Source organism: Heptranchias perlo, chromosome 11 (genome assembly GCF_035084215.1).
Source record: "Heptranchias perlo isolate sHepPer1 chromosome 11, sHepPer1.hap1, whole genome shotgun sequence".
NCBI lineage: Eukaryota > Metazoa > Chordata > Chondrichthyes > Hexanchiformes > Hexanchidae > Heptranchias > Heptranchias perlo.
Window position 1 is genome coordinate 27,407,760 of NC_090335.1, and position 11,124 is coordinate 27,418,883.

The window sequence follows — 11,124 nt, forward strand, 5'->3', positions numbered from 1 at the left end:
CGGGGAGAAGGTGCTCGCACAGACCGCGGGGTCAGAGACCCTTCTCCCAGAGCTCTGTTTTAATAAACTGCACCTTTTACTTTACCACAGATTAGATGTGAATTTATTTTCACCCAACACTATGTAATACACATTCTGAAATTACTCAACAGCAAGTCCTTAGTACAACTGATGGCCAAACAAACTGTAAACTTGTGATCTCTGGTCTGCACACAACAAAATGGTGAAGCCTTTCAGCAAATGACACATCCCCCACCCCCTCCCCAGGAGTTTGTTGGTGTTTTCTCACCAATACCACATTTCAGATGTGCAGGCGCCCATTTCAAGCGCTTCTCGCTTCCTTTTGTTTACAATTATTTTGACGTGTCCAGTGGCCCGACACATTGTAAAACACCCAATGTTATCAATGACCATCATCACATGGAAGGATCCGAGGGGATGTGATTACCTCACTCATGGCTGCACAGATGGACTTCGACCCTCTCTTGCACAAACCAAAAAAAAAAGGAAAATTAAAATAAATATTTTCAAAACGCACACCCAAAAGGTTCGCCCCCACCTATTTTGTCCACTGCGATTCACTGTAGACGGTGTCCGTTACCCGGGTAACGGATGACGTCACACAATGCGGATGACGAACGGAGTTTGCCGTCGGCGGTGTCGTTGCTGTGGTAACCGTGTTCGCCGCCCGCCTCGGATTGGCCGAGACACAAAGGCGCCCGCGAGGAGGGAGGAGTCGATTGTCGAAAGGCAACAGAAAAAAAACTGGGAATATCACAGGGAATGGGAATACCGCCCGGACTGGGAATATCACAGGTAATGGGAATACCGCCCGGACTGGGAATATCACAGGGAATGGAAATACCGCCCGGACTGGGAATATCACAGGTAATGGGAATACCGCCCGGACTGGGAATATCACAGGGAATGGGAATACCGCCCGGACTGGGAATATCACAGGTAATGGGAATACCGCCCGGACTGGGAATATCACAGGTAATGGGAATACCGCCCGGACTGGGAATATCACAGGGAATGGGAATACCGCCCGGACTGGGAATATCACAGGGAATGGGAATACCGCCCGGACTGGGAATATCACAGGGAATGGGAATACCGCCCGGACTGGGAATATCACAGGGAATGGGAATACCGCCCGGACTGGGAATATCACAGGGAATGGGAATACCGCCCGGACTGGGAATATCACAGGGAATGGGAATACCGCCCGGACTGGGAATATCACAGGTAAAGGGAATACCGCCCGGACTGGGAATATCACAGGTAATGGGAATACCGCCCGGACTGGGAATATCACAGGGAATGGAAATACCGCCCGGACTGGGAATATCACAGGGAATGGGAATACCGCCCGGACTGGGAATATCACAGGGAATGGGAATACCGCCCGGACTGGGAATATCACAGGGAATGGGAATACCGCCCGGACTGGGAATATCACAGGTAAAGGGAATACCGCCCGGACTGGGAATATCACAGGTAATGGGAATACCGCCCGGACTGGGAATATCACAGGTAATGGGAATACCGCCCAGACTGGGAATATCACAGGGAATGGGAATACCGTCCGGACTGGGAATATCACAGGTAATGGGAATACCGCCCGGACTGGGAATATCACAGGGAATGGGAATACCGCCCGGACTGGGAATATCACAGGTAATGGGAATACCGCCCGGACTGGGAATATCACAGGGAATGGGAATACCGCCCGGACTGGGAATATCACAGGGAATGGGAATACCGCCCGGACTGGGAATATCACAGGGAATGGGAATACCGCCCGGACTGGGAATATCACAGGTAAAGGGAATACCGCCCGGACTGGGAATATCACAGGTAATGGGAATACCGCCCGGACTGGGAATATCACAGGTAATGGGAATACCACCCAGACTGGGAATATCACAGGTAATGGGAATACCGCCCGGACTGGGAATATCACAGGGAATGGGAATACCGCCCAGACTGGGAATATCACAGGGAATGGGAATACCGCCCGGACTGGGAATATCACAGGTAAAGGGAATACCGCCCCGGACTGGGAATATCACAGGGAATGGGAATACCGCCCGGACTGGGAATATCACAGGTAATGGGAATACCGCCCGGACTGGGAATATCACAGGTAATGGGAATACCGCCCAGACTGGGAATATCACAGGTAATGGGAATACCGCCCGGACTGGGAATATCACAGGTAATGGGAATACCGCCCGGACTGGGAATATCACAGGTAATGGGAATACCGCCCGGACTGGGAATATCACAGGTAATGGGAATACCGCCCTGACTGGGAATATCACAGGTAATGGGAATACCGCCCGGACTGGGAATATCACAGGTAAAGGGAATACCGCCCTGACCGGGAATATCACAAGGAATGGGAATACCGCCCGGACTGGGAATATCACAGGTAATGGGAATACCGCCCAGACTGGGAATATCACAGGTAAAGGGAATACCGCCCGGACCGGGAATATCACAAGGAATGGGAATACCGCCCGGACTGGGAATATCACAGGTAATGGGAATACCGCCCGGACTGGGAATATCACAGGGAATGGGAATACCGCCCGGACTGGGAATATCAAAGGGAATGGGAATACCGCCCGGACTGGGAATATCACAGGGAATGGGAATACCGCCCGGACTGGGAATATCACAGGGAATGGGAATACCGCCCGGACTGGGAATATCACAGGTAAAGGGAATACCGCCCGGACTTGGAATATCACAGGTAATGGGAATACCGCCCGGACTGGGAATATCACAGGTAATGGGAATACCACCCAGACTGGGAATATCACAGGTAATGGGAATACCGCCCGGACTGGGAATATCACAGGGAATGGGAATACCGCCCAGACTGGGAATATCACAGGGAATGGGAATACCGCCCGGACTGGGAATATCACAGGTAAAGGGAATACCGCCCGGACTGGGAATATCACAGGGAATGGGAATACCGCCCGGACTGGGAATATCACAGGTAATGGGAATACCGCCCGGACTGGGAATATCACAGGTAATGGGAATACCGCCCAGACTGGGAATATCACAGGTAATGGGAATACCGCCCGGACTGGGAATATCACAGGTAATGGGAATACCGCCCTGACTGGGAATATCACAGGTAATGGGAATACCGCCCGGACTGGGAATATCACAGGTAATGGGAATACCGCCCGGACTGGGAATATCACAGGTAATGGGAATACCGCCCAGACTGGGAATATCACAGGTAAAGGGAATACCGCCCTGACCGGGAATATCACAAGGAATGGGAATACCGCCCGGACTGGGAATATCACAGGTAATGGGAATACCGCCCGGACTGGGAATATCACAGGGAATGGGAATACCGCCCGGACTGGGAATATCACAGGTAAAGGGAATACCGCCCGGACTGGGAATATCACAGGTAATGGGAATACCGCCCGGACTGGGAATATCACAGGTAATGGGAATACCGCCCAGACTGGGAATATCACAGGGAATGGGAATACCGTCCGGACTGGGAATATCACAGGTAATGGGAATACCGCCCGGACTGGGAATATCACAGGGAATGGGAATACCGCCCGGACTGGGAATATCACAGGTAATGGGAATACCGCCCGGACTGGGAATATCACAGGGAATGGGAATACCGCCCGGACTGGGAATATCACAGGGAATGGGAATACCGCCCGGACTGGGAATATCACAGGGAATGGGAATACCGCCCGGACTGGGAATATCACAGGTAAAGGGAATACCGCCCGGACTGGGAATATCACAGGTAATGGGAATACCGCCCGGACTGGGAATATCACAGGTAATGGGAATACCACCCAGACTGGGAATATCACAGGTAATGGGAATACCGCCCGGACTGGGAATATCACAGGGAATGGGAATACCGCCCAGACTGGGAATATCACAGGGAATGGGAATACCGCCCGGACTGGGAATATCACAGGTAAAGGGAATACCGCCCCGGACTGGGAATATCACAGGGAATGGGAATACCGCCCGGACTGGGAATATCACAGGTAATGGGAATACCGCCCGGACTGGGAATATCACAGGTAATGGGAATACCGCCCAGACTGGGAATATCACAGGTAATGGGAATACCGCCCGGACTGGGAATATCACAGGTAATGGGAATACCGCCCGGACTGGGAATATCACAGGTAATGGGAATACCGCCCGGACTGGGAATATCACAGGTAATGGGAATACCGCCCTGACTGGGAATATCACAGGTAATGGGAATACCGCCCGGACTGGGAATATCACAGGTAAAGGGAATACCGCCCTGACCGGGAATATCACAAGGAATGGGAATACCGCCCGGACTGGGAATATCACAGGTAATGGGAATACCGCCCAGACTGGGAATATCACAGGTAAAGGGAATACCGCCCGGACCGGGAATATCACAAGGAATGGGAATACCGCCCGGACTGGGAATATCACAGGTAATGGGAATACCGCCCGGACTGGGAATATCACAGGGAATGGGAATACCGCCCGGACTGGGAATATCACAGGGAATGGGAATACCGCCCGGACTGGGAATATCACAGGGAATGGGAATACCGCCCGGACTGGGAATATCACAGGGAATGGGAATACCGCCCGGACTGGGAATATCACAGGTAAAGGGAATACCGCCCGGACTTGGAATATCACAGGTAATGGGAATACCGCCCGGACTGGGAATATCACAGGTAATGGGAATACCACCCAGACTGGGAATATCTCAGGTAATGGGAATACCGCCCGGACTGGGAATATCACAGGGAATGGGAATACCGCCCAGACTGGGAATATCACAGGGAATGGGAATACCGCCCGGACTGGGAATATCACAGGTAAAGGGAATACCGCCCGGACTGGGAATATCACAGGGAATGGGAATACCGCCCGGACTGGGAATATCACAGGTAATGGGAATACCGCCCGGACTGGGAATATCACAGGTAATGGGAATACCGCCCAGACTGGGAATATCACAGGTAATGGGAATACCGCCCGGACTGGGAATATCACAGGTAATGGGAATACCGCCCTGACTGGGAATATCACAGGTAATGGGAATACCGCCCGGACTGGGAATATCACAGGTAATGGGAATACCGCCCGGACTGGGAATATCACAGGTAATGGGAATACCGCCCAGACTGGGAATATCACAGGTAAAGGGAATACCGCCCTGACCGGGAATATCACAAGGAATGGGAATACCGCCCAGACTGGGAATATCACAGGTAATGGGAATACCGCCCAGACTGGGAATATCACAGGTAAAGGGAATACCGCCCGGACCGGGAATATCACAAGGAATGGGAATACCGCCCGGACTGGGAATATCACAGGTAATGGGAATACCGCCCAGACTGGGAATATCACAGGTAATGGGAATACCGCCCGGACTGGGAATATCACAGGTAATGGGAATACCGCCCGGACTGGGAATATCACAGGGAATGGGAATACCGCCCGGACCGGGAATATCACAGGTAATGGGAATACCGCCCGGACTGGGAATATCACAGGTAATGGGAATACCGCCCGGACTGGGAATATCACAGGGAATGGGAATACCGCCCGGACTGGGAATATCACAGGTAATGGGAATACCGCCCGGACTGGGAATATCACAGGTAATGGGAATACCGCCCGGACTGGGAATATCACAGGTAAAGGGAATACCGCCCGGACTGGGAATATCACTGGTAATGGGAATACCGCCCGGACTGGGAATATCACAGGTAATGGGAATACCGCCCAGACTGGGAATATCACAGGTAATGGGAATACCGCCCAGACTGGGAATATCACAGGTAATGGGAATACCGCCCGGACTGGGAATATCACAGGGAATGGGAATACCGCCCAGACTGGGAATATCACAGGGAATGGGAATACCGCCCGGACTGGGAATATCACAGGTAAAGGGAATACCGCCCGGACTGGGAATATCACAGGAAATGGGAATACCGCCCGGACTGGGAATATCACAGGTAATGGGAATACCGCCCGGACTGGGAATATCACAGGTAATGGGAATACCGCCCGGACTGGGAATATCACAGGTAATGGGAATACCGCCCGGACTGGGAATATCACAGGTAATGGGAATACCGCCCTGACTGGGAATATCACAGGTAATGGGAATACCGCCCGGACTGGGAATATCACAGGTAATGGGAATACCGCCCGGACTGGGAATATCACAGGTAATGGGAATACCGCCCAGACTGGGAATATCACAGGTAAAGGGAATACCGCCCTGACTGGGAATATCACAAGGAATGGGAATACCGCCCGGACTGGGAATATCACAGGTAATGGGAATACCGCCCAGACTGGGAATATCACAGGTAAAGGGAATACCGCCCGGACCGGGAATATCACAAGGAATGGGAATACCGCCCGGACTGGGAATATCACAGATAATGGGAATACCGCCCAGACTGGGAATATCACAGGTAATGGGAATACCGCCCGGACTGGGAATATCACAGGTAATGGGAATACCGCCCGGACTGGGAATATCACAGGTAATGGGAATACCGCCCGGACTGGGAATATCACAGGTAATGGGAATACCGCCCAGACTGGGAATATCACAGGTAATGGGAATACCGCCCGGACTGGGAATATCACAGGTAATGGGAATACCGCCCAGACTGGGAATATCACAGGTAATGGGAATACCGCCTGGACCGGGAATATCACAGGTAATGGGAATACCGCCCGGACCGGGAATATCACAGGGAATGGGAATACCGCCCGGACCGGGAATATCACAGGTAATTGGAATTCCGCCGGGAATGGGAATATCACAGGTAATGGGAATATCGCCCGGACTGGCAATAACACAGGTAATGGGAATACCGCCCGGACTGGGAATATCACAGGTAATGGGAATACTGCCCGGACCGGGAATATCACAGGGAATGGGAATACCGCCCGGACTGGCAATAACACAGGTAATGGGAATACCGCCCGGACCGGGACTATCACAAGTAACGGGAATACCGCCCGGACTGCCAATAACACAGGTAATGGGAATACCGCCCGGACTGGGAATATCACAAGTAACGGGAATACCGCCCGGACTGGCAATAACACAGGTAATGGGAATACCGCCCGGACTGGGAATATCACAGGTAATGGGAATACCACCCGGACCGGGAATATCACAGGTAATGGGAATACCGCCCGGACTGGGAATATCACAGGAAATTGGAATACCGCCCGGAATGGGAATATCACAGGTAATGGGAATACCGCCCGGACTGGGAATATCACAGGAAATGGGAATACCGCCCGGACTGGGAATATCACAGGTAATGGGAATACCGCCCGGACTGGGAATATCACAGGAAATGGGAATACCCCCCGGACTGGGAATATCACAGGTAATGGGAATACCGCCCGGACCGGGAATATCACAGGAAATGGGAATACCGCCCGGACTGGGAATATCACAGGAAATGGGAATACCGCCCGGAATGGGAATATCACAGGTAATGGGAATACCGCCCGGACTGGGAATATCACAGGAAATGGGAATACCGCCCGGACTGGGAATATCACAGGTAATGGGAATACCGCCTGGACCGGGAATATCACAGGTAATGGGAATACCGCCTGGACTGGGAATATCACAGGTAATGGGAACACCGCCCGGACCGGGAATATCACAGGGAATGGGAATACCGCCCGGAATGGGAATATCACATGGAATGGGAATACCGCCCGGACTGGGAATATCACAGGTAATGGGAATACCGCCCGGACAGGGAATATCACAGGTAATGGGAATACCGCCCGGACTGGGAATATCACAGGTAATGGGAATACCGACCGGACCGGGAATATCACAGGTAATGGGAATACCGCCCAGACTGGGAATATCACAGGTAATGGGAATACCGCCCGGAATGGGAATATCACAGGGAATGGGAATACTGCCCGGAATGGGAATATCACAGGTAATGGGAATACCGCCCGGAATGGGAATATCACAGGTGATGGGATTACCGCCGGGAATGGGAATATCACAGGTAATGGGAATACCGCCTGGAATGGGAATATCACAGGTAATGGGAATACCACTGGGAATGGGAATATCACAGGTAATGGGAATACCGCCCGGACTGGGAACATCACAGGTAATGGGAACAATGCAGGGACTGGGAATATCACAGGTAATGGGAATACCGCCTGGACCGGGAATATCACAGGTAATGGGAATACCGCCCGGAATGGGAATATCACAGTTGATGGGATTACCGCCGGGAATGGGAATATCACAGGTAATGGGAATACCGCCTGGAATGGGAATATCACAGGAAATGGGAATACCGCCCGGAATGGGAATATCACAGGTAATGGGAATACCGCCCGGACTGGGAATATCACAGGTAATGGGAATACCGCCTGGACCTGGAATATCACAGGTAATGGGAATACCGCCCGGACTGGGAATATCACAGGTAATGGGAATACCACCCGGACAGGGAATATCACAGGTAATGGGAATACCGCCCGGACTGGGAATATCACAGGTAATGGGAATACCGACCGGACCGGGAATATCACAGGTAATGGGAATACCGCCCAGACTGGGAATATCACAGGGAATGGGAATACCGCCCGGAATGGGAATATCACAGGGAATGGGAATACTGCCCGGAATGGGAATATCACAGGTAATGGGAATACCGCCCGGAATGGGAATTTCACAGGTGATGGGATTACCACCGGGAATGGGAATATCACAGGTAATGGGAATACCGCCTGGAATGGGAATATCACAGGTAATGGGAATACCACTGGGAATGGGAATATCACAGGTAATGGGAATACCGCCCGGACTGGGAACATCACAGGTAATGGGAATAATGCAGGGACTGGGAATACCACAGGTAATGGGAATAGCGCCAGGACTGGGAATTTCACAGGTAATGGGAATAAAGCCGGGACTGAGAATGTCACAGGTAATGGGAATAACGCCGGGACTGAGAATGTCACAGGCAATTAGACTGGGACTGGGAATATCACAGTTAATGGGAATAACAGGGACAGTGAGTATCTCAGGTAATGGGAAAAACGCCGGGCCTGGGAATATCAAAGGTAGTGGGAATAACGCCGGGACTGCGAATATCATGGGTAATGGGAAAACCACCGGGACTGGGAATATCACAGGTAAAGGAAATTCCGCCGGGACTGGGAATATCGCAGTTATTGGGAATACCGTCGGGAATTGGAATATCACAGGTAATGGGAATACTGCCAGGAAATGGAATATCACAGGTAATGGGAATACTGCTGGGAATGGGAATATCACAGGTAATGTGCATAACGCCGGGACTGGGTATATCACAGGTAATGGGAATAGAGCTGGGAATGGGAATATCACATGTAATGGGAATACCACCAGCAATGGGAACATCACAGGTAATGGGACAATGCAGGGACTGGGAATACCACAGGTAATGGGAATAGCACTGGGACTGAGAATGTCACAGGTAATGGGAATAATGCCGGTACTGAGAATGTCGCACGTAATGGGAGTAACGCCGGTACTAGGAATGTCACAGGTAATGGGCATTACGCCGAGACTGGGAATGTCAAAGGTAATGGGAATAACGCCGGGTCTGGGATTGTCACAGGTAATGGGAATAACGCTGGTACTGGGAATATCACAGGTAATGGGAATAATGCTGTGATGGGGTATATCACAGGTAATGGGAATAACGATGGCAATGGGTATATCACAGGTAATGGAAATAATGCTGTGATTGGATATATCACAGGTAATGGGAATAATGCTGTGATTGGGTATATCACAGGTAATGGGAATAACGATGGCAATGGGTATATCACAGGTAATGGGAATAATGCTGGGACTGGGATGATCACAGGTAACGGGAATACCGCTGGGAATGGGAATATCACAGTTAATGGGCATAACGTCGGGACTGGGTATATCACAGGAAATGGGACTAATACAGGGACTGGGAATACCACAGGTAATGGGAATAGCCCCAGGACTGAGAAAGTCACAGGTAATGGGAATAATGCCGGTACTTGGAATGTCACAGGTAATGGGCATAACACCGGGACTGGGATTGTCACAGGTAATAGGAATAATGCTGGTACTGGGAATATCACAAGCAGTTAGACTGGGACTGGGAATATCACAATTAATGGGAATAACAGGGACAGGGAGTATCTCAGGTAATGGGAAAAATGGTGGGTGTGGGAATATCGCAGGTAATGGGAAGAATGCTGGGACTGGGAATATCACAGGTAATTGGAATAACACCGGGACTGGGAATATCACAGGTAATGGGAATAATGCTGGGACTGGGAGTAACACACGTAATGGGAATACCGCTGGGAATGGGAATATCACAGGTAATGTGAATACCGCCGGGACTGGGAATAACAAAGGTAATGGGAATAACACCAGGACTGGGAATATCACAGGTAATGGGAATAACACCAGGACCCTGAATATCACAGGTAATGGGAATACCGCTGGGATTGGGATTATCACAGGTAATGGGAAAATGGTCGGGAATGGGAATATCACAGGTAATGGGAATAATGATGGGACTGAGAATATCACAGGTAATGGGAATTTTGCTGTGATTGGGACTATCACAGGTAATGGGAATAACAATGGGACTGGGAATAACACAGGGAATGGGAATTATGCTGTGATTGGGACTCTCCCAGGTAATGGGAATAACAATGGGACTGGGAATATCTAAGGTAGTTACACTGGGACTGGCAATATCACAGGTAATGGGAACAGCGCTGGGACTGGGAATATCACAGGCAGTTACACTGGGATTGGGAATAACACAGGCATTGGGAATAATGCTGTGACTGGGAACAGACAAATAATGGGAAAAACGCTGGCAATGGGTATATCACAGGTAATGGAATAATACTGGGACAGGGTATATCACAGGTAATGGAATATTGCTGGGACTGGGAATATCACAGGTAATGGGAATACCGCCAGGACTGGGAATATCAACAGGTAATGGGAATAATGCAGGGACTGGGAATACCACAGGTAAT

The 11,124-nt window shown here is 50.9% G+C and overlaps 2 protein-coding genes across 2 annotated transcripts in view; one reads left to right on the forward strand and one right to left on the reverse strand.

Annotated features, from left to right (window-relative positions):
• The window catches only part of tex55 (testis expressed 55), a 29,683-nt gene extending 29,091 nt beyond the window's left edge, over positions 1-592 (reverse strand). Inside the window, exon 1 of the mRNA XM_067992295.1 lies at positions 449-592. Coding sequence (XP_067848396.1) covers positions 449-457 — 9 coding nt within the window. The 5' untranslated portion in view covers positions 458-592. The remainder of the gene's footprint in view (positions 1-448) is intronic.
• A 39-nt stretch (positions 593-631) lies between these two features.
• On the forward strand, positions 632-9,070 carry LOC137326828 (cysteine-rich, acidic integral membrane protein-like). The gene is made up of 2 exons (XM_067992208.1): positions 632-671; positions 7,695-9,070. Exons 1-2 carry the CDS (start codon positions 632-634, stop codon positions 9,068-9,070), a joined length of 1,416 nt encoding a protein of 471 aa, XP_067848309.1.
• The last annotated feature ends 2,054 nt before the right edge of the window (positions 9,071-11,124 follow it).